This window comes from Lipotes vexillifer, unplaced genomic scaffold (genome assembly GCF_000442215.2).
Source record: "Lipotes vexillifer unplaced genomic scaffold, Lipotes_vexillifer_v1.1 scaffold861, whole genome shotgun sequence".
Classification (NCBI taxonomy): Eukaryota; Metazoa; Chordata; class Mammalia; order Artiodactyla; family Lipotidae; genus Lipotes; species Lipotes vexillifer.
In genome coordinates this window covers 306,788-331,600 of record NW_006784231.1, presented here as the reverse complement: position 1 = coordinate 331,600, position 24,813 = coordinate 306,788, and the positions used below count along the sequence as shown (strand labels likewise).

General features: G+C 35.5%; 2 protein-coding genes across 3 annotated transcripts in view; one reads left to right on the top strand and one right to left on the bottom strand.

Annotated features, from left to right (window-relative positions):
• CCPG1 (cell cycle progression 1) overlaps positions 1-2,591 on the top strand; it is a 39,947-nt gene extending 37,356 nt beyond the window's left edge. Inside the window, exon 9 of one of the 2 annotated variants that reach the window (XM_007456613.1) lies at positions 1,824-2,591. In XM_007456613.1, coding sequence (XP_007456675.1) covers positions 1,824-2,013 — 190 coding nt within the window. In that variant the 3' untranslated portion in view covers positions 2,014-2,591. The remainder of the gene's footprint in view (positions 1-1,823) is intronic. The other variant, XM_007456614.1, reaches the window with a different exon arrangement.
• Positions 2,584-24,813, bottom strand: part of PIGB (phosphatidylinositol glycan anchor biosynthesis class B) — a 24,514-nt gene continuing 2,284 nt past the window's right edge. Inside the window, exons 3-12 of the mRNA XM_007456615.1 lie at positions 24,519-24,639; positions 20,757-20,861; positions 19,031-19,161; positions 16,303-16,443; positions 14,966-15,017; positions 9,647-9,858; positions 8,974-9,038; positions 6,379-6,586; positions 3,296-3,476; positions 2,584-2,967 (exon numbers count right to left, since the gene is read on the bottom strand). Coding sequence (XP_007456677.1) covers positions 2,830-2,967; positions 3,296-3,476; positions 6,379-6,586; positions 8,974-9,038; positions 9,647-9,858; positions 14,966-15,017; positions 16,303-16,443; positions 19,031-19,161; positions 20,757-20,861; positions 24,519-24,639 — 1,354 coding nt within the window. The 3' untranslated portion in view covers positions 2,584-2,829. The remainder of the gene's footprint in view (positions 2,968-3,295; positions 3,477-6,378; positions 6,587-8,973; positions 9,039-9,646; positions 9,859-14,965; positions 15,018-16,302; positions 16,444-19,030; positions 19,162-20,756; positions 20,862-24,518; positions 24,640-24,813) is intronic.

Here is a 24,813-nt window from a genome sequence, read left to right as displayed (position 1 = left end):
TTCATTTGTCTATTCCATTTACCAACTAAATTATGATATCTAATACATTTATTACAGAATTATTGTTGGTAAAGGTAGAGGCGTGATCAAAGTGGCAAACTTAGCAAGCCAAAAGTTCTAATTTGTGTGCTTTATATATAATCTCTAAAAGTAATATTGTATCCATTGCATATCAGCTTTCTATTCTGTAACATGAAACTAACCTAATCTCCTTAGCTTTATTTTTTTACCTTTTAGAAAGGTAACTAACTTTGAGATAGTTATATATATATATCTTTTTGAGTAAATGTAATGTGTCTATAAAATAATGAGACTGATTTTGGTGTCTTTAGTCATTAAATACATATCTAGTGCAAAGTACTGTGAGGCTGCCCTGAGGAAACAAATGAAAAATTCTTGCTGTCTAAGAGCTCACAAGCTTTTGGAGAATTAGGTCAGTACAAGGAATGCAGTGGAGGTATGGAGGCATATGTATATGGTGGCCTCAGTCAGGAGATGTTTGGGAAGGCTTCATAAGTGAGATGGCCTTTGAACTGAACTTTTTAACAAACTTTTGAAGGAGAAGTGAGAACTTGCCAAGCAGATAGGGTGGGACATTCCACTCAAAGGGAACTTCATTTGCACAGATTTGTAGATATGAAGACATGCTACTTTAAGGAGGCAAGGTAATGCTGGGGTGTGAACAGAAGAAAAGATTCAGAGCATGAAGAACCTTCACTTTATGCTGAAGGACTTGCTTTATTGCATTTTGGGTCACCGGCAGTAGCCTGAAGGGTTTGTTGGAAAGGGTGAAGCTAGATGCTAGAAAGCGGTCTTTGAAACAGTATAGACATGAGCTGATGGGTATCTGAACTAGGGCAGGAGTAGAAAGGAGGAGGCAGATTTGAACAATATATAGTAAGTATAACTGGTGGTATTTCTTGTGAAAGGGAAGTAGAAAGTAACAATGACTTCCAGATTTCTGGGTTGGGTCACTAGTTACATAGTAACATCAGCAACGCTAAGGAATACCAGAAGGTTTTGCATAAGGGGAATTGGAAATGAGAATTGTGTTTGGAGGGTACCTGTTGACATACAAGTAGAGAATTAGTTGGCTGTTGGTTATATGACTGTCTCTAGCCCAGACTCCATGCGTGTGTAGACAGTCTAGGCTGGACGTATTTATCAGACTCCTGGGGAACACCAACATCCAAGGGGTTGTAGAGAAAGAAGGCTGAGAATGAGTGGCCAGAGTGGCATCATGAAAATCCAAAGATCTTCTCAAGTAAAAGTAATATTGCAGTGTTGAATGCTTAAACAAAACAAAACAAAACAACGGAAAAGACTGGATTTCTTGGCTGGGAATTGGATGGCCATGGATGGCACTGTGGAGTGTTTCAGTGAAGTAGTGACAGAAGCCTGACTACAGAGATGGAGAACTGTTCATGTAGACATTGTTTATAAGCCTTAGCTTAGAGAGAGGGACTCTGTAAGAGATGTATACATATTCATGAATGAAGCCACTGGCGGGTGGATTAATTTTTATAGGAAAGGAGGAAAAATAATGGAAACATATCTCATTATTTTATTGTCACATTTCTACTTATCTATTGAGTGTTTTCCCTCTTTGCCAGCACAGTTTGTCTATTTTTTCTTTCTATAGGATAAAAGTATAAACTCACTGAATCTTTTTTGTATGGTTATAGTAGGATTATACTTCAGATTAATTTAACATCCTTTTTCAGTGTTCAGATAATAGATTAATGGAGAAAAACATTAAAATTGTTTCTTGTTTAAATAACTTTAACTCTAACATGGATGAAAAATGTGTTTACTGCTTTCAGTCGACCAGATAAAAAGCAACGTATGGTAAATATTGAAAGCTCCAGGCATCGAAAACAAGAGCAGAAGCACCCTCAGCCACAACCTTATAAAAGGGAAGGTAAATGGCATAAATATGCTCGCACTAATGGAAGACACATGGCAAACCTTGAAATAGAATTGGGGCAATTACCTTTTGATCCTAAATATTGACCATCATGATTAAGTTAAATTAGAAAACTGTAACAGAAACTTGGATGCTTTCTATACTGTTTGGTGTTGAAACTAAGATGAAATTATCAAGATAACAATGTCTTTTTATCATTTCTAAGTATGAGTTTGATGATTTTATATTATTACTCAGAAGCATCAAGCAAAAGCTTACTAACTTGCATTTTCCTGTAGTTTAGCTTTGCTGAATTTTTTTTGGCAGTGGAAATGTTCAACTGTAGATTTATATTAAGGAAGCCAGGCATGCAACAGATTTTGTGCATGAAATGAGACTTCCTTTCAGTGTATGAGCTTAAAGCAAGCTCAAATCATACATGACAAAGTGTAATTAACCCTGATATTTGTGTTAAATTTCCAGTAGAGCTTGAAAAAAGTACATTGTGATGGAATTTCATCTCTAACATTTTATAATCTTACACTTCTTGTCTTTTTGTGGGTTCAAGAGCCCGTTGACTCGTGAAGAACTTGCTGCCTTATGAGCTTGCTGACTTGTTCTCTTGTGAAATTCCTTGCACATATGAATATTGTGGAAGAAACAATAAACTACACCATGAGGAAAACTAAAGGTCTTTATTTAAAATCTGGCATTTGCATTATTAATAGATGATTTTATATTTTGTGATATTTTTCATATATTTCCTCAGTAGTGATATTTGGTAAGGCAGTTGATAGTGTTTTTTTGCTAGTTCCATGAATTTTACCCAGTATTTACTAGCATATTTAAGCAGCATCTGGATATTTCTGCTCAGCAATGTCTATTTCTCTGAGAAAGATCTAAACAAAGTCAGAATTTCATGTTCATGTTTGGTTGAGTTTCCCTTTTAACTTCCGTTCATAGACGTATATGTGACTTCCAGTTCGACGCTCCGGAAAGTGAGTGTGGAAGAAAACAGCAGTTCTCTCATACTTGTTTGAAATTAGGAAAGGATTTATTTCCTAGAAGTAAATAAATGTTTAAGTAAATAAAGGCTACTTTTTGCTGAGTACTGTTTCAAGAATTTAAGAATGACCTATTTGTTCTTCTGAAACCCTTTTCTTAATAAAACAATGCAATTTCTTAATAAAATAATTAACTCATGGTAAGTAACATATATTCCTTGGTAGTTATAGAACTAGGGCTGATTTGGACTAGGGAAAAGACCAGTTATAAAATATGGGTTGAAAGGGACCATAAAAAAAGTGATGTTGTCTATTTACCTGAGTGTTTGCTAAACCTGAGGTGAAATAAAAATACTGAGTTATACCTTTTTTCATGTTCCCTTACCTCCTCCAAGATGCTGAAGATGATCAAGTGAGTAGGCAGCGTTGAATCATTTTGAAACTCCCTATACAACCACTTTAAGGGATTTAGATAAAATATATCTGCTTCAACAAGATAATCACCTTTTCCACTCAGGTCTGGGGGACATTGGAGAAATCTCATTGGAAGTGGGTGATGGACATGGCTATAGAAAGAAAGTTACCATTATAGTTACAAGAAGTAAAAAAAAAAATTTTTTTCGTGAAAGTTTTCAAATTACTCTTAAGATACGCTCACATAACAAAAAGTGAAATCTGAATCTAAACTAGGTTCCAGTTAAGGTGAGGAGGCACACCTTTAATGCAGTTTTCTCAAAAATGGAGAATATGATTCTCACACTGTGTACCTGTGCAGTAACTTCAAGTCCAAACTAAAGAGCAAAACTCCATTTCAGGGCGGGAAGTAGGTCAGCAGCCTGTGGGACTCAGTAGTCCATAACATTAGTATGCTGTTCCAGGGATGGATGGGGCCTTTGGGACCGGGTATGTTGCTTGTTGATAAGAGAGTAATATCTGGCAAAGTAGAAAACTGGTCATGAACCAGAAAGGATTCTTTTCCTCTTTCTGCTCTGAATCCTTACATGACAAGTTTTTCCTTTTTTTTTTTCCTTAAATATTTATATAAGTAAGATTTAGTAATAGAGAGCAACATGGGTTCACTGATCAAAATTCAAATAAGTAATGGTTTTACTGTGGCATAGAAAGACTAGAGTGTATGTAAAAAAGATGGACTGATGAATTGTAACAACTTAAGCCAGTTAATTGGGCCATGCAAAAAGCCATGTTTACAACTTTGCCTCAGGAAAATTAATATAGGGACTTCCCTGGTGGCGCAGTGGTTAAGAATCCACCTGCCAATGCATGGGACATGGGTTCGATCCCTGGTCCATGAAGATCCCACACGCCATGGAGCAACTAAGCCTGTGTGCCACAACTACCGAGCCTGCGCTCTAGAGCCCGCAAGCCACAACTACTGAGCCTGCGTGCCACGACTACTGAAACCCGTGTGCCTAGAGCCTGTGCTCTGCGACAAGAGAAGCCACCACAATGAGAAGCCCGCGCACCGCAACGAAGAGTAGCCCCTACTCTCCACAACTAGAGAAAGCCTGCACGTGGCAACGAAGACCCAACACAGCCAAAAAAAAAAAAATAAATTTATAAAAAGAAGAAAAATTAATATAAATAAATGATAAAAGTTTATTTTTATCTATGAAATGCATTCAAAATAAATTTACATAAGATCTTAATACTTCATGACTGGGACTTCCCTGGTGGCTCAGTGGTTAAGAATCCACCTGCCAATGCAGGGGATACGGGTTCGAGCCCTGGTTCATGAAGATACCCCATGCCATGGAGCAACTAAGCCCGTGCTCCACAATTACTGAGCCTGCGCTCTAGAGCCCCTGCACCACAACTACTGAGCCCACGTGCCGCAACTACTGAGCCTGTGTGCTGCCACTGCTGAAGCCCACGTGCCTAGAGCCTGTACTCCGCAACAAGAAAAGCCACCGCAATGAGAAGCCAGCTCGTCACAACTAGAGAAAGCCCGCATGCAGCAACAAAGACCCAACAATGCCTAAATAAATAAATAAGTAAATAGTTATTTCATATACTTCATGACTTTTATAATTTTGAAGATGAAGGTCTTGCTTCAAGGGGAAAGCAGAAACTGAGAAAAAGCTGCCAGCCTTATATTCCAAAGTAGGTATCAGACTTTTTTGTGTGTGTGTGTGTGCTCCATTGTGCAAGTTGAAAAAATGTAAGACAAGAACTAGGTGAACTGTACAAAGCCTAAGATATCGACCACTACAACCATGTATGGGAGAGCATCTTGGTACCTCTAGAATTTCTGTTCTCTTCAGTGTTAACTCTACTGAGAGCATGGATGGAGAGTGAATGTCCCTCTCGCAGCTCTAGTCTTTTTTATATAGTATAGGATCCTCAAGTTAAAGGGATGCTTGGGGTCTTAAATCCATCTAACCTGTGGCTTTTGGTAGACATTTCCAAATTGCATATTAATGACTGGCATTAATGATTCAGTTAAGTACAGTATTCCAAAAGTGTTAAATTACCTTAAAATGATATCAAGTTTGATATTAAGTTGACTGAATGTGCACATGGAAAATTAACTTCAGATTGTTTAAAGCCAGATAGGTAAAGAATTTTCTAAAGGAAAGCTGTTTGCTTTGTCCTTTTACCCTTATTGGGCAATTGGTGAAGTAATACATCTTCCTGAAATACAAGCATAGGGTCAATGATGTCGTTTTTTTTTTTTTTTTTTTTTTTTTTTTTTTTTTTTTTTTTTTTTTTTTTTTTTTGCTGTACGCGGGCCTCTCACTGCTGTGGAGCACAGGCTCCGGAGGCGCAGGCTCAGCGGCCATGGCTCACGGGCCCAGCCACTCCGCGGCATATGGGATCTTCCCAGACCGGGGCACGAACCCATGTCCCCTGCATCGGCAGGCGGACTCTCAACCCCTGCGCCACCAGGGAAGCCCAATGATGTCTTTTTAAACGTTGCATAATTAAGGCAGTTTCAGTGTTATTTCCCAGACACACTTAATCCAAGCATTAGGATGTCATCTAATTGAATTCCCTAATTTTTACAGGCAAGACAGCTGATACCAAAGAGACTAAAAACACTGGTTTAAGACCAGGGCAACAGTCCAACAGTAAATCTGGACTTGAATCCAGTGTTTTGAGATTATTTCAAAATTATGTAAATAATAAGATGTACAGTAGGTTTGTACGGATCAATGATAAGTGAATTTCTTTACTAAGAGTACCATCAAATAAGCCTATATGATATTTTATACTACCTTTAAATAGTATAAAATATCATATAGGCTTTTGATCAGATTATTTAAATCTAAGTTGTTTTGAAAAGAGAATATTAAAGTTTATTTAAAAGTTGTATATGATTTTCATTGACATAAATAGCAGTTTCAAATTTCTTATAATCATTTGATCAATTAATTTAAATCCGGGAATCCAAAAGGAATTTTAAAGTAGTTTTCATAATAATAGCATATAGTGAACAAATTTTATTACCTATAATAAGGAGTAGAGTGACAAGGCATCATCATAAGTACTGAAGCTGAAGATGTATTGTTGTAACAGAGTTCTTGAATATTAGTCATAACATCAAGAGTACCTCGTTGATGAACTAAACCAGTATAGAGGGCAAAGAACATATTTGATAAAAACAGGAAACTTAGAGCTGGTTTCTTCCACAATTTCAGGTTGTTTAGGGAGTATCCTATATAAAGATAGACACATTGAATCATAACACTGGTAATGTTTTATTTTCTTATAGCTAAGCAAATATTAACTGCAAATATATTGGTAATCTTTCATGGAAGTGTAGTACAAGCTGTAAGGCTGTCATGGACAAACAAGAAATCAGCAATACGTCATCTTTGTAATTTCTCTGACCATTCACTGTCACTATCCATTATCATCCATGTCTTGACCTTTTTCTAGAAAAAGGAATTGAGGTATAGGGGAAAGATTATGGCTAGGGAGTCTAACAGAAACAGATTTGAATTCTAGCTCTGGAATTAGTTTCACTATCTTCCCTAACAGTACCTTTTTCAAGTATTAGAAAAAAAATGTATGTCCAGTGCCTGTCCTGGTACACAGTTGCTAAACGAACAGGACTTGTATTTATTCAATTTACCTATCACTTTAATCTCCCAAGCACTAGCAATGGATTGTGTACATACAAGTCTCAGTAATTCTGGAGGAAGTATAACAGAATATCCTCTTAGAAAAATACACCACTAAGCTCCTGGGAGATTTTCAGTGGTCAGTTTATGAGTGGTGGCATGGATCTCTTTCTGGAAGAGAAGGATTTATGTTTTATTATTATTTTTTTCTTTCACTATAGTGTTGGACAATTTGGAGATGCTAAACAATTTTTCTTTTTTAATCTGTAAAAGTAATTCTTGTATGTGGCAGAACAAAACCAAAAAACCACTTTGCTAAGGAAATCTGTATTTTCATTTTCCATAGTGAGAAGTCAGTAGATAATGCCAAAAACAGTAACCTTTAAGAGCATTATTAGCATTTTATTTAGAGGGAGACAAATAACAAAACAACCACCTAAAAGAGTGTAAGTGATTGCCTCTGAGTATGGTAATGGGAGGGAGGGCAGGGGAACCACTGTTCTTTAAAAATCCTTATCTGACTTTTGAAACAGTACATGTGCAGTTTTGCTGAAAAGATTAGCATATGGAAAAACAAAGTGGCCTAATCAGAGACCAGCAAGTCTGCACTGGCCACTGTAGTAAAAACAGATTAAGCAGAAACCCAACCCAAGATCCTGCCACTTAAAGACTTACTCTTTTGGAATGCGAATGAGAATTCAGACAACTCAGTCTTTAAAACACTCTAAAGACACAGAGCAGAGAAGTGGAATGCTGGAAAAACCAGATTATAAAAATGGAATGAAACCAAGTTCCTAAATTAACCAAGCCAAACATGTGCACAGAAATATTTGTCCTCCAGTAGTCTGGCAATGCTCACCTGGGTGAAAAGCAAACAATTATAACTCTAACTCAAATTATTGTAAAAAAAAAAAAAAAAAAAAAGTTTAAATCTGAATAGTGATTTGTGAACAGATTTGCTCTGCTAAATGGTCCCACTGTTCTTAAAACTTGCCAAATAGCTCTTAGATGCTTATATTTTTATTTGTGCCTGCATTTGTATATGAAGCAAGACTGTAAATAGGACACTAACTTTGGTTTCAGAACTTTAGATGTTTCAAATACATAGATGTGTATGTTTGTGTCTAAATTGAAGAGACTACATCTGAGATCTGTAGGAGGTCACTTATACTTGGAAGAAGGCTGCTTAACTCAATGGGTTGTTTGGAGGTTTTTTTTTTTTTAAGTAAAAAGTTTGGTACCATTAACTTCCTAGTTTTTCTGAGCCTCCAGGCCCAGTTGCTTACTCATTTCTTCCCTCCTTAGTCCAGTGATTTTTTTTAGTGATTAATATTTGAAGGAAGCCAACACTCATTCTGAATTAAACTTGAAGTTAATAAAGTTTCAATTCATAAATTTTCCAAACGAACCAATGAAAAAATTCATATTTTCCAGAGCCAAGTAATATAAGACTTTTTAGCAGCCATATGTAAAAAACTTACTGAAAAAAACCTAGTGGAAAAATGGAGAAAAGATTAAAAATTAAGTCAGAGGTGTGAATCACTTTAAAAATTGCATATGCATTAGAGTGAGTCTTGAAGGGATAGATGTGTGTAAAGCATTAAAAACTAGTTTCAATGTACATTTTTCATTTGTGGAATGTAGAACTTTGTAGTTTAACCATAAACTTAAATTAGCTGTTCTAAAATAGACATGTTGTATTACTTTTTAGTGAAAGATTTCTGACAGCCAGAAACACCACCACCAAAAGGTGTTATGGATACTGGATCCTTATGTTTTTATCTCACTTTACAGGACACAGGAAAAAGGATATTTAGGCTGAAAAAAGGGAATGCTGCAGTAATATACTCAATTTGTAATTAAGGAGCAATTCTTATTTAGCCTAGTAGAAAATAAATAATAATTTAGAGTGTAATAAGCATTGATTGTCTTTTAACTGTTTATAATTGATTTTTTTCTCTTATACGAAGATACTTACCACAGAACACCATACAAAATGGTAAAACTGGATAGATAAACCTGAATTCTTTGTGGCTCAACATGCTATAGTAAAAAAAGATATTCAAAGAAAATATTATTTTCTTACATTAAATGATGGTTTGAGAAGTTAATGTATTTAAAAGGAATATAACATGATCTGTTTTTGTAATTACTGAGACTGAATTTCATGCTTTAGGAATCAGTCTCATTCTTTAGTTATAAGGTGATGATGATGTGTTAAAAGTAATCCTAACATCTGATGTCAATGTGATATTCTAAAGTACAAATGCATTCTAAAAAAAGGATTTCTATTACCAATCCAAGTAAGTTATTTTACTCAAATTTCAAATAAAGGCACATACATTTTCAAAATATTTCTCTGGTCCTTCAATACTTAAAATTTTGGCAGTTTCTGTTTTTTAAAGGCAAATACAATTTGTTCAACCTCTTTAAAAATTGAATGTATCCATATTAAGCAAGCTGTATCAGAAGTATTCAGCCTGTCTGAGTACCAGCATAATTATTACATTTTCCATCTGCTAAATAATCCCGACTAACAAATCATAAGAATTAATGCACCTCCAAAAGATAAAGAGTTTACCTTTTAAATAATTTAGTTAACTTCTTGGTAACATTTAAGAAGTGAACTATTTGAATAAATAAAATCTTACCTATAAACTAGCAGTGTCCACAGCACAGTCACCAAAAATATTCTGTACCTCTTTGGGGCTAGAAGGCAGCCATGAATAAAGAAGGGTAAGTGAGTACCCAGGACAGCTGGAAATCCTTGACTGAAGTACCAGTGCCATGGATGAGAACCATAAAATGATCCCACATTCTGCAGCACGTTAAATTTCAAAAAATTATATTGAACCAGAGTCCACTGGCATCATTGAAGGAAAAAGAAATAGAAATGTGTTAGTGCCAAGTATGAATCTTTGGCATTAGGGAATTTGGCTGAATCATGAAATTAGATCAGAATGAAGTCTAAACACCAGACTGTAGTTTACATTAATAATTTTGAATATGAACTCATTTTTAAAAAAAAATAAATTTATTTATTTTTGGCTGCATTGGGTCTTCGTTGCTACTCTATGTTGCGCTGTATGGGCTTCTCACTGCAGTGCCTTCTCTTGTTGTGGAGCATAGGCTCTAGGCACACAGGCTTCAGTAGTTGTGGTATGCTGGCTCAGTAGTTGTGGAGCCCAGGCTTAGTTGCTCCGCGGCATGTGGGATCTCCCCAGACCACGGCTCAAACCCGTGTACCCTGCATTGGCAGGTGGATTCTTAACCACTGTGCCACCAGGGAAGCCCGAACTCATTCTTCTTTATATATTCTTTTCCATTATGATTTATCATAGGATACTGAATATAGTTCCCTGTGCTATACAATAGAACTTTGTTGTTTACCTATTATCTATATAATAGTTTGCATCTGCTAATCCCAAACTGCCAATCCTTCCCTCCCTATTGGCAACCATAAGTCTGTTCTCTATGTCTGTGAGTCTATTTCTGTTTTGTAGATAAGCTCATTTGTGCCATACTTTAGATTCCACATATAAGTAATACCATATGGTATTTGTCTTTCTCTTCCTGACTGACTTCACTTAGTGTGATAATCTCTAGTTCCATCCATGTTGCTGCAAATGGCATTATTTTGTTCCTTTTTATGGCTGAGTAGTATTCCATTGTGTGTGTACACACACACATACATATATACATACCACATCTTCTTTATCCATTTATCTGCAATGGACATTTAGGTTGTTTCCATGTCTTGGCTATTGTGAATAGTACTGCTGTGAACATAAGGGTGCCTGTATCTTTTTGGATTAGAGTTTTGTCTGGATATATGCCCAGGAGTGGGACTGCTGGATCATATGGTAATTCTATTTTCAGTTTTCTGAGGAAACTCCATACTGTTTTCCACAGTGGCTGTACCAACTTACATTCCCACCAACAGTGTAGGAGGGTTCCCTTTTCTCCACACCCTCTCCAGCATGTATTGTTTGTGGACTTTCTGATGATGGCCATTCTGACTGGTGTGAGGTGATACCACATTGAAGTTTTGATTTGCATTTCTCTAATAATTAGCGATGTTGAGCATCCTTTCATGTGCCTATTGGCCATGGCTTCTTTAGAGAAATGTCTATTTAGGTCTTCTGCCCATATTTCAATTGGGTTGTGTGTTTTTTTGTTGTTGAGTTGTATGAGCTGTTTGTATATTTTGGAAATTAAGCCCTTGTCAGTCTCATCGTTTGTAAATATTTTTTCCCATTCTGTAGATTGTCTTTTCATTTTGTTTATGGTTCCTTTGCTGTGCAGAAGCTTTTAAGTTTGATTAGGTCCCATTTGTTTATTTTTGCTTTTATTTCTGTTGCCTTGGGAGGCTGACCTAAGGAAAACATTGGTATGATTTATGTCAGAGAATGCTTTGCCTATGTTCTCTTCTAGGAGTTTTATGGTGTCATGTCTTATATTTAAGTCTTTAACCCATTTTGAGTTTATTTTTGTGCATAATGTGAGGGTATGTTCTAAATTCATTGATTTACATGCAGCTGTCCAACTTTCCCAGCACCACTTGCTGAAGAGCCTGTCTTTTTCCCATTGTATATTCTTGCCTCCTTTGTCAAAGATTAATTGACTGTAGGTGTGTGGGTTTATTTTTGGGCTCTGTTCTGGTCCATTGATCCATATATATGTATCTGTGCCAATACCACACTGTTTTGATTACTGTAGCTTTGTAGTATTGTCTGAAGTCTGGGAGGGTTATGCCTCCTGCTTTGTTCTTTTTCTTAAGGATTGCTTTGGCAATATGGGGTCTTTTATGGTTCCATATAAATTTTAGGGTTATTTATTCTAGTTCTGTGAAAAATGTCATGGGTAATTTGATAGGGATCACATTAAATCTGTAGACTGCTTTGGGTAGTATGGCCATTTTAACAATGTTAATTCTTGCAATCCAAGAGCATAGGGTATCTTTCCATTTCTTTGAATCGTCTTTGGTTTCCTTCATTAATGTTTTATAGTTCTCAGTGTATAATTCTTTCACCTTCTTAGTCAGGTTTATTCCTAAGTGTTTTATTTTGGGGGGTGCAATTTTGAAAGATTTTTTTTTTTTAATTTATTTTGGCTGTTTTGGGTCTTCATTGCTGCATGCGGGCTTTCTCTATTTGTGGCGAGCAGTGGCCACTCTTCATTGTGGTGCACGGGCTTCTCATTGTGGTGGCGTCTCTTGTCATGGAGTACGGGCTCTAGGCACACGGGCTTAGTAGTTGTGGCTCGTGGGCTCTAGAGCGCAGGCTCAGTAGTTGTGGTGCATGGGCTTAGTTGCTCCCCGGCATGTGGGATCTTCCCAGAGCAGGGCTTGAACCCATCTCCCCTGCATTGGCAGGCAGATTCTTAACCACTGCACCACCAGGGAAGTCCCAGATATTGTTTTTTGACATTCTCTTTCTGATATTTCATTGTTAGTGTAAAGAAATGAAACTGATTTCTGTATGTTGATCTTGTATCCTGCTACCTGCTGAATTTGTTTATCAGTTCTAGTAGTTTTTGTGTGGAGTTTTTAGGGTTTTCCATATATAGTATCATGTCATCTGCATATAATGACAGTTTTATCTCTTCCCTTCCAATCTGGATACCTTTTATTGTCTGATTGCTCTGGGTAGGACTTCCAATACTGTGTTGAATAGAAGAGGTGAGAGTGGGCATCCTTGTCTTGTTCCAGATTTTAGCGGGAAGGCTTTCAGCTTTTCACCATTGAGTATTATATTGGCTGTGGGTTTGCCATAAATAGCTTTTATTATGTTGAGATATGTTTCCTCTATACCCACTTTGGTAAGAGTTTTTTTATCATCAGTGGATGTTGAATTTTGTCAAATGCTTTTTCTGCATCTATTGGGATGATCATGTGGTTTCTGTCTTTTTGTTTATGTGGTGTATCACATTGATTTGCATATGTTGAACCATCCTTGTGAACTTGGGATTAATCCCACTTGGTTGTGGTATGATCTTTTTAATGTGTTGTTGGATTTGGTTTGCTAATATTTTGTTGAGAATTTTTGCATCTATATTCATCAAAAATATTGCCCTGTAATTTTCTTTTTTGCTGGTGTCTTTGTCTGGTTTTGGTATCAGGGTGATGATGTCATCATAGACTATCTTTGGGAGTGTTCCGTCTTCTTCAGTTTTTTGGAAGAGTTTGAGAAGGATCAGTATAAGCTCTTCTTTGTATGTTTGGTAGAATTTGCCTGTGAAGCCATCTAGTCCTGGACTTTTGTTTGTAGGAAGTTTTAAAATTACAGATTGTTTCACCTCTAGTGATTGGTCTGTCCAAATTATTTCTTCTTTTTTAAAAATTTTTATTGGAGTATAGTTGCTTTACAACATTGTGTTAGTTTCTACTGTACAGCAAAGTGAATCAGCTATACATATACATATATCCTCTTTTGGATTTCCTTCCCATTTAGGTCACCACAGAGCCAGCACTGAGTAGAGTTCCCTGTGCTATACAGTAGATCTGTTTCTTCTTGATTCAGTTTTGGTGGGCTGAATGTTTCTAGAAATTTGTCCATTTCTTCTAGGTTGTCGAATTTTGTTGGCATATAATTGTTCATAGTATTCCCTTATAGTTTTTTGTATTTCTGTGGTATTGGTTGTTATGTCTCCCCTTTCATTTCTTATTCTGTTTATTTGGGTTCTCTCTCTTTTCTTCTTGGTGAGCCTGGCCAGAGGTTTGTCAATCTTGTTTACCCTTTCAAAGAACCAGCTCTTGGTTTTATTGATTTTTTTCTATTTTTTTAACCTCTATTTTATTTATTTTCTCTCTAATCTTTATTATTTCCTTCCTTCTGCTGACTTTAGGTTTTGTTTGTTCTTCTTTTTCTAATTCTTTTAAGTGGTAAGGTTAAGTTGTTTATTTGAGATTTTTCTTGTTTTTTGAGGAAAGGCTGTATCATGGTGAACTTCCATCTAAGAACTGCTTCTGCTGCATCCCATAGATTTTGTATAGTTGTGTTTTCATTGTCATTTGTAATAACAATGAAATCATTCTTTGTTAATTTTTTATGTTCTAAGTATTAATGTGTTTTTTGTTAATTTGTGAAACATTAGGTTCTTGAGATTCAAGAAAGTATGAATAAATGTTATGACAGTGTTAAGTTTTACATACAACTGGACATAAAGAGAATCCTTAAAAATAATTTTTATGAGTATATGTGTTTGGTACCCATATTAAAATTTTTACTGTTCTACCTTATGGCATCAGACATTACCTATTAAGATAAAGCTTTGAAAACATTGCAGTTTGAATTATAGCATAAAGTAGGTAATAACAGCAGCAGCTAACATTAAGTGCTCACTTGTGCCATGCAGTGTTGTAAGCGTTTTACATGTATTATTTAATTTAATCTTCCAACCGTAAGAGACAGGTATCACAATTATTTCCAGATAAGGAAACTGGCAAGAAAGATACACAACTTGTCCAAGGTCTTACAGCTAGTAATGAGGGCACTAGGCCTCAGACAGTGGCATCTGATTCCAGAACCCATAAGTGACTTAAAAACAGGGAACTTAAAAGCAACCAAAGGCATTACCAATAGTCATAAAATTAAAATGCCAAATCAGATGCTTAAAGAATATTCTGGTTAATTTGAATTCTGAATAATTGAGGTCAATTAAAATAATTTTAAAATTAACCTTTATTGTTACAAACCTGACAGAAATGTTCAAAGCTGACAAAAATGCCTGAAAATGGATTCTTGAACTTCAATTAGGAATATACAATTCTGTTATATAGAAAGCACAGCAAAGTTAACCAAAGGCATATGCTAGTAGTTTTTTTCTAATATGTCCCATATCATTAAAAAAATGATTTGCTTATGCTCCCAGATATTCATGGATTAAAAAGTAAGGTTGAGTTTTTAGTGTAATAAATTATTACATTAAAGTAGTTTTTTTTTAATTAAAAAAAGCATAATTTTACTTACTTGACCAAAAAAAATACGATCAGTTATCAGAGAGAAACTCAAAGTGACAAATCTGAAAAACAAAATAAAAGAGTGATTAACATTCTGAACTTGCTGAAAATCCAACAGTGGCATATGGCTCTGCAAAGTGCCTGCATCAAAAGCCAGTTTAAAAATGCTTAAAAGTTTTACCAACTGAATATCATTTTGAAAGATCTTTCATTGAGAGAAGCTATATTTAAGCAGACTTTTTAAAAGTAACAAACTCTGTATTATCTATTGCTGCATGCCAAATTACTCCAAATTGTGGTAACCAAAAACTATGAATATTTATTATCTCAGTTTCTGTGGGTCAAGAATCCAGGCACAGCTTAACTGGGTGTCTCTGACTCAAGGTCTCATAACTTCTCAGGATATTGACTGGGGCTGTAATTTCATCTGCAGGCTCTCATGATTTTTCCCTATAGCACTTATTGTCATTTGAGAAACATGTTAATCGTATGTTTCTTGCTGTCTCCCCGCCACTAGAATGTATACTTCGTGAAGGAACGGACTTTATTTTGTTAAATTGCTGTATCTCCAGCATCTGGAATGACACCTTGCACATACTAGAATTAAATAAATATTTGCTGAATGAATGCATTACTTCCAAAACAATGCTAATAAATCTGAGAAATGACAACACTGGCAACTTAGCCACTGGATGATTTTGTCCTTTTTTAATAGCTACCAAAAATAACCTGTACAGAGTGAATACTAGTATATTAAAAAGATCACTGTTTTAAGAGTCAAAATGCATTCATCCCTCCAATAAATAATTATTTTGGATATTCCACTAGATACCTGGGATAATTCTGAACCTAGGAGCTCAAAATGTAGTTAAGAGGACCTGGGTTTCAATCCCATTTCCATCAGAGCGATCAACCCAGTGACACTGGCTAATTCATTTTTAATTTCACCAAGCCCTCCATTTTCTGTATCACAAAGTAAAAACACCTACATTGCCTAGATCCAAGAATTGTGAAAATCAGGTAATATGTGAACACATATATTATAAAACCCCATACGAATGTGAAGGAATCAAGTATCTCTAAAATGTATTTGAAAAATATTTAAGAAATAAAGCATAGGAAAGTTCGAATTTAGAAAAATTGCCAAGATCCTCACTTAAGCAAATTAAAATACTTCAGAATCACAAATAAAAATATAACATGTGAAATTGGAAATACTATGTTTCCTTGGTCTGACAATTCTCACTGACATTAGAAGATGTAACTGACTAAAAGATGTAAAATCTTGTTCATAATTTATAATTTATAGGTTATTAAAATTAATATATGGATTGTAGCCATACTTACCCTATAGGTAAAAACTGATGTAGAATAAGATCAAGCTTTTTCTGTTCTTGCCAGAAATGTCTGAACAGCAAAGGTATCCACAGAATAACAGCTGTGGGACGAATTATAAAGGCAATTGCCACCAGGGGTGAGTACTTGACACTATAAGCAAGGAAAAGGTATTGTCAAGATAACTAGGAAATGAGTTCAGAAGTTACCTATTTACGCTGTGGTATAACATTTTTTTTAAAACAATGAGAGCATTTTCCTTTTGGTATAAATAGCTATGTGAACTTGGGGAAGTTACTTAAACTTCTGGCTCTTAACTTTTCTCATCCATAAAGAGAGGTAATATGTAAGGTCTTTTCCAGCTTTAATATTCTAGTATTTTCAAGTAAGAAGTTATTCTATGTCCTAATGTTTATCTTGTTTACTGAAAGGTATACCAACTTTTAACCATACAACTCTGCCAACTGCTTTCCTGGTGGAAAAATGATCAAGTCTCTCCTAAAGAGATAAAAGAGATAAAAGACAGTCCCCATTTTATAAGGAAAAAAAAAAAAGCTCCTTTAAAGAAACATTGGGTTTATTTAGGCAATGATGGACTTCTGGGCACATGTGGTTTTGTTTTGAATGTAAGCTGGTAATTTTGTCCAACTGAAAGATGTGTATATACACCTGATTTTTTAAAAAAAAGCTTACTTATAAAACCCTATATGATCATGGATAGAAATGTGGGTTTTTACTATTAGGACTTATCTCAATAAAGGGTTGAAGGCGAGCACCTGATAATTTAATCATGAGGACTAAAGATAGTGGCAAAATAAAACAACTTTTTGGTACCATTACATACCTATTAACTAATAAGTAACTATAAAGAAATTTCCAATGTTGGTGAAGATCGAAAAGCAGGGATTTCAAGTTCAAATGCTTACAGAGACCAGATAAGTAATAAAAATTGTGTGATATTGGCTGCATGGGGGCTCTGATATCATCATGGAGGAAACCTGGCCCAAAATGTTAACAGACCTTACATTTTTTTTCAAGAGGAACTAGAAATCCAGATTTTAGGTAAGATCTCCCAATTTAAAAACTTTGCCAAGTAGTTAAAAAACAAACACTGTGTAGGTGAAATAAAACATTTGTGGCTTGGTCTGACTTGCAGACAGCCTAATTGCAAATTCTGCCATAGTGAAACTACCTAGGGGATGCCCAGATATAACTAGGCCTACCTAACCTCACTCCAAATTTTCAGACTTGGATTTCTTACTCCTTTCTGAATATTTCTACATAAATTTCTTACTGGCATTCAAAATCAAACTGTATGAAATAAGCTCCACACCTTTCCCTCAAACTTGTTTAGTGTCTAATGTTTAAGTTAATGGTATCACTCAATTTCTCAGTCTTAAAATTTGGAGTCACCTTAAATAGAAACTTTTCATCCCACACATCCACTTGTGTTTCCTCCCCATTCTCATTGCTGTCAAGTCCTCTCACTATTCTAGAATCTTTTCAGAGTTGTGTCACTTGTTTAGAATCTTTTCATAGTCTTTTTTTTTTAATTTCCCAGAAATATTACTTAATATCATTGTCAATCATCAGTACTTAACTGAACACTTACTTTGTAATAGGCCATGTGCTATACGCTATATACTGTCCATTGAGTCTCATTTAATTCTTGAGAGCTGTTGTAATATTCTCATTTGATAGAAATCAATGTTTAGATATCCTCATCTATAGGTAACTTAGGTGAATGCCTATTGCAATCGAGAGTCTAATGCAGAAATGATCTTATTTGATTTGATCCTCCCAAAAACCTTACATATAAGGGAGAATGGATACTAGATTCCCAAATCTTCTGGCTTATTTCCTTTCGGTATATCCTAAATAACTGCTACTATGAGAGAATTATTTCTAAATCAGATTATGTCGTGCTTCTCGAAAGCCACCAGTGGTAAGCTGCTACCTATAAAGTCCAAATTCTGGAGAAAGGCAAAGTTCCATTCTAGCCTCATCCCTCATTCTTCTCTTCTCCCACACATCCTACCACACATTAGCTCCTCTGGACAACCGGCCCAGAATACAATGAAGCCCTTTTATAGCTCTGACTTTTCTCATGTTCCCTTTGCTTGGTATTTTATACCAATTTATATAAACCCAAACCAGGTCCATATGTTTTCTATTTGCCCATCCAGATCTGCTCTCTACTTTTCACCTGCTCAATGTGCAGGGTGGCTGACCTTTATGGACTATATCAATGGGCTATCTTGCTTTTTGGCTTCTCATTAGTATTGGTTAACAGCAGGGCAGAAGAGTCAGGGTATTTTATTCACCCTGCTCTTTCCTTGCTATGGTTAAAGGCTGGCTGTGCCCCTCTCCTGTTGGGGTCCTCTCAAAGTTACAGCTCTATGGATTTTAGTAACTTTCCTCTCCTTGCTCCTTGGGGCCAAAGGGTAATTGAAACTTCCTGTTGTGACTAGCCCTTGGGTACTATGGTATCCCCTTATTAGCTTTTCCAAACATTGTTTACACCTTTGTAAACAGTCCTTTTATTAAACTCTCCTTAATTATCTGGTTTGAGTATATCTCTTTCCTGCTATAATAAATACATCAACTGTGAATTTGTGGTTCTAATAGCCTTCATGAGCATTAGGGGGTCCACTGGACATTGCAATATATTGATAATTTAAAATTTTTCAAAAGCATGCTTTAGAGTTTTGTACCTAATTATAACAGTACTGTTACTCACCTGTTCATAAACTTTGAACCTTCCAAAGGATAGTAGAAAAGAGCAATTATAGTGAGAACAGTTTCCATGGTGTTTGTAAGAGTTCTGGTACAGCAATACCACGTGAACCAAGAGCATAACTGGCAAAAAAACTAAGAACAATCATAAGCAAACGTATATGGACTGGGAAATGGAAAAGCTTAGTATTCTAAGGAAAATAGCAAGCAAGTCTAAATAATGTTAAAAGTGGGCATGTCCAAACATTGTTTTTAAGAAGTTATATCAAGCACATCTATGATACCAGGTCTGTATTTGTTAAAGTTAAGAAGTTTATACTTTCAGGTACATTTTTGTGGCATTGCATTTGATTTAAATCTCACCTCACACTAATAAAAGACATAAAACACAGATTCTTTGATGGTAGAGTTCAGAGAAGATTGAAATTCATAACTAGAGTCTCACAATCAGTACTCCTCAAATTGTCTTATATTACTGACAAGTATTTTGACTGATTTTTATTGACCTTGCTTGGAATGTTGTCCTATTTCTTGGTGGAAAATTTAAGACAACGTAAGAGAAAAAATCATGACTATCAGGAAACATCATTAAATTTTAATTTGGAAATGGACTAAATTAATAAACCACTTTTTGGTAGAACATGCAAACAGAAGCATCATTCAGTCTACAAAACAAATGCCTTAAAAGAAACTTATTAGTTGTTGCAAGGGTATTAAACGTTGCACCAGCTTCCTATCTCTTCAAATACAGACTTTAAAATATGTTCCCAATTTTTGTGAAGTTAAAGGCTCTCCCTGAGCTAGAAGATCCTAGTGCTGCTACTTTGGAGGAAGGATTTCAAAGGCATTATGCCTTTGCCATTTTAGGTTCAGCCTTCGACAGTGTGTATTAAGCACAAATTAAAGAGATTGACTTAATCTTTGAATCAGTTATCAAGGACTCAATCGCTAAAGCAATCTGTCTTTTTAATGCAAATCAACACACTACCTGCAGAAATATGTCCTATTAATAATAAATTGTTAATATTAATAAATTAACATTATTTCAGAAATGTGTTGGTACATTGGTTACTTGGAATTTGGAACATATTTGCTAACAGAAATATAAAAAAGGCAGTAAGATTTCTAAGTTGGCTCATATAAGCTTACTTATGGTTTAAATGGGAAAATCCATTCAAGATTTGAATGGGAGTTTGAGAATCTATCTCCCCACTGTGAAATGAGCCAAATGACAAAAGACAGTCTTCTATACCACATTCTCTTACAAAGTCCAGCTATTTCTACTATTCTAGCTAGAAGAGAAAGAGTGCATCAGTGAAAAGATATGTCTCAGGGAGCTGGAGGAAGAGTGAACAAGGGTTGTAAACAGCTGAGGTGATCTGTGAGGTAGGCAGTGGTTTAGAACTGTTTCTACTGAATATTATGGAAAGTGAGGCAAGGACTCAGTTCTGAGTCATGGTGCTTCCCAAGGCTGGGTCCTAGGGTTTAGCCTCTCATAGTGTTGGAGGGCATCAGTGGCTTCTGCCACCTAGGGCTCATTCAGAAGGAGAGAGATAGCATGTCCACTTGCATTTTACTGTTCTTAATTATGGAAGTACCTCTATAAAGTTGTACAAATTACCTTCTGAAACTGTTTTGGGAATCAATCATATTGACTGACCTGTTCATGTGCTTCATCCTTGTAGGAATGAAGTAACTGACATACAGTTTCTAAAGTGTTTAAGACTTACCACCCATCTTGCCACTTGCTGATTTTCTAGTTGCTTCATTAATGAGTAAAGCCTCAAGTCTGCTATAGCAGACAGAAGTGCTTGGGCAAGTCTAGGAATCCAAATCTTCATTAGTTAAAAAAAAAAAAAAGATATTAAAAACATCTGTTGGTTCATACTTTAAAATCATAAGAAATCAACAAGCTGACCCAACTATCAGTCGAAAGCCATTCTTACTTAAAAAAAAGATGTATTATTCCATTCTTCTGCAAAAATAATTTATACCTTAAAAATTACATTAATTTTCATGGAAATACCAAAAGGTAGTTTTCTCATTCTCATTCTCTCTGTAATATATATATATTACAACACTACTAATTTTAAATAGCCAGCAGACCATTTCATTGTGTGAAGGTTCTATTTTAGAAGCACGTGTAGTTCTTTTCAGTAGCATAACAGTAGGTAATTTTTTATGAAACATTTACCCTACTGTATCCTAAGTATCATGCTAAGTACTTTATGTATATCAGCTGATTCAGTGCTTCTAACAGGTAATGTTTTATAAATGAGAAAACTGAGGCATAGAGAGGTTAAGTAATTTCCCCAAGCCTGCAGAGCTAGTTAGTGTGGAGGTCAACATTCAAACCCAAGTCAGCCTGACTCCAAAGCTCTTAGCTACTAAGTTACATTGCTCCCCTATCCTACAATATAGATAATAAAATAATGTTACTTTTTTTTAAAGCTTTAAGTAATCTATAATTACAGAAACATGTAACATGGTATCCAGTCAGATGACACTAAAGAATAAATTTAAGAGTAAAAAGAAAGAGTAAATGTATTATAACTTAATTACAGTTAATGATTCTAATGTTATACATTAGCATCTTTGAGTTTTAAAATGTGTCACAGTTATTAACAAAGTAACATTTGCTGGTATATCACAGCTTAATTTTAGTTTGCTCAAAAGATGTGTTTCTAAAAATTTATATGTAAATCTGTATTTTTGTTGGATCAGACTTCACTAATTTTACATTATAATTAGAGCCACTTTACTTTCAGTTGTCAGTGGCTTCTAACACTTTATTTAGCTTTACATCCTTTATCAATAATCTGTAAATAAATGTTTAAATCTTAAGAGTTAAAGGTACATTGTACTTCATAATTCCACTTAAACTGTGCACTGTAAAATACAGTAAAAGGCACCTCTGTACTCACCTTCTGTTTACCCTGCATAAGAATCTATAAGCTTCCTCCTCACCTCCCAGGTATGAAAGTACTTCATGTAAAAAGTTAATTTTGCTACAAACTTAATAGGAGCTGAGTGTTGAGGTAGCCACTAAAAGACTAAAAGGATTCTTGTGCACTGAGAGAAGTATAGTATTTATGAAGTTAATGGTCTCACTATATTCCCTAGCTTTCAATATTGTGTTCAGTTTCGAGACCCACATATTAAGATGGACATTAATCAATTACAAGATGTTTAGAGGACATTATCGGATTATGAGGTTTAGAACTGGAGATTATTTATCCTGGATAAATAAAACTTTTTTGAAGGGTTGTCATGTAGAAATCTTGAATTTAAGAGAATTGAAGAAAAATTTTCCTAATTTTAGCTCAACACAAAAATAAGTGGAGTTGTAAATTCCCAGTTATTAGCAGTCTCTCCAGACTTTTAAGATATCATTATTTTCCCGGTTATAAGGACCTGACAAGAATTAAACAGTTACACATGGCTTCTGGAAAATACAGCTAGGGCGGTGGGGTAAAGAGGAGAAGGAACATGCCTGGGGTAAACCCTGAAGGTGAGGCCTGTGTTGGCGGCTTACCTTTCTACACTCCTGCTCTTTAAGATCCTCCTCCCTTAAGCTCTAGGAGGCACGTGCCCTTGTGCCATCTCCTGACTGTTCAAAGCCCCCACTGTGGTACTCCCACAGGTCTCCCTTCTTATCCCTTTCTTCTCACATATTCTAAGCCAGCGCTGTCCAGTAGAAATGCAATGTGAGCCACATACCAAATTTTAAATTTTATAGTAGTCAAAGTAAAAACAAAAAAAATCTCTTAATCTTAGTGTTTTTGTTTAACTCATTATATCTAAAATATTTCAACATTTAATCTATATAAAAGTTACAGAAATAGTTCACATTCTTATTTTGTACTAGTTCTTTGACGTCTGGTATGTATTTTACATTAATAGCACTTCTCAATTTGGACTAGCTGCATTTCAAGTCTTCAGTAGCCACAGGTGGCTAATGGTTTTACCATATTGGACAGCAGAGCTTTAAGCCATCCTTAGTTCTTTTCACACACCTTACGCAGTTTAGAGAGAAGCTATCTGGAAAGAACACTAGGCTGTAAATAAGTAGACCTAGGGTCTAGTTTTAGCTTTTAACATGCTGTGACTTTGGTCTATTTTCTTCATCCTTTCTCTGACCCTTCTAGTTTCAAAATTGTATAGTCTATATTTTAAAATAGTCAATGTGAGAGTATGAATGACTGATAGCATCGTAATGGTTCTCTATCTGCTCAAGTTCCAGGTAGGATAGAGGTTTTTTCGGGGATGGAGGGGTATTGGAGTGGGGTAGGATGGGGACGAGAGGAGGTTTCCTTTAAATCACAAAATGGCCAGGTGGGTCAGCTACAGGTTGAGGGCAGTGGATAGATGGTGGAGGAATAGGAAGTTTTTCAATCTTGAAGACTCCTTCATTCATAATATAACCTACTTTCTGGGATATTATATATATTTGCCCTGTTTTGAGTCTTTATGAATATCCTTGATCTAGAAGCTAGTGGGTAGCCCTGAGAGAAGGAAAAAGAATTCATAGTTCCTAACTTCTACATGTGTTAATGGGAGAAACCCTGCTACTGCTCTCAATTTTCCTTTCCTGTGATATTCCCAAATGAAGCATCAATTTTACCGATATGGTCCTGTTTCTCAATAATGGGTAATCACATATCGTTGCAAAGGGGAGGGTACAATACAGCCTAAGAAAACCAAACCAAAACAAAACCCAAAACTCCAGAACCTCAGTGTCTTTCCAGGCTTCAAAAAACCCTTCAGGATTTAGACTGCCTTTGGAATTCGGGGCCACTTCCCTAACAGAAAATGGGGAAGGCCCAAACTTCTGAGTCCAACTTGATGATAGCTTAAAGATACTGAGAATGAGGTTAGAAAAACTTTTGCACCATTAGTTCTTCTTTTGTATCCTCTCCTGGTGACTGACCCCCAAAATTCATGATCTAGGGATGACAACCCTGCTCACTATTGATGGCTAATTACTACATAGCACAATGATTGTATATATCACTATATTTTTGTCAAATTAATTTTCCTAATTTTTAATTTCAACACTAAATCCTGAGTGGGTTTACATGTATTTAGTCTAGTCTTCATAGGCTCAAAGAACATGATCTTCTGCTCACAAGTTAAAAAAAGCAAGATACAACACTGCTCTTAAGTGATCCTTTTATGAAGGAAATTTACTTCTAAAGTATGAATAATATATAACGTAGTCATTGTGAGAATCTGTTTATCTTAACAGGATTGCTCACAGCAGAACACTTTCATGTTCAGTCTTATGTTTTAGCACATATTGAACAGTTACACATCACAGTATGTCTTTGAACCCTGGGCTTCCCAGAGGCGGTCTGAGTTTAGCAACAGTAGTCTTTTAAAAACAAACTTCATGATGCCAATATTATCATTTAGTTAATATACATTAACCTTAAAAAAGGGATGGAATAAATCTGTTAATGACTATTTTGATTACTTTTATTTAAACTTACCAGCAACTGAACACTATCTTTCCCCAAAAGGTGCAGAATCTTGTATATGCTTGCAAAGATTAAGGGGTAAGTGTAACCCCTCAATCTTTCTCTCCATTCCCAAGTCAAATAACCATAATTAGTAATATTAAGGACTAATGTTAAATAGCACTGAAACAAAACCTCTTTTCAGTTCTATATATAAAACACTTTTATTTTTTGGCAAAGAAGCTTAAAAAAATAGTATTTTACACTGGATATCTGAAGTAAAAATGCAGTTGGCCAACTAAACAGTTAACTTCTTCAAAGCAGGAAT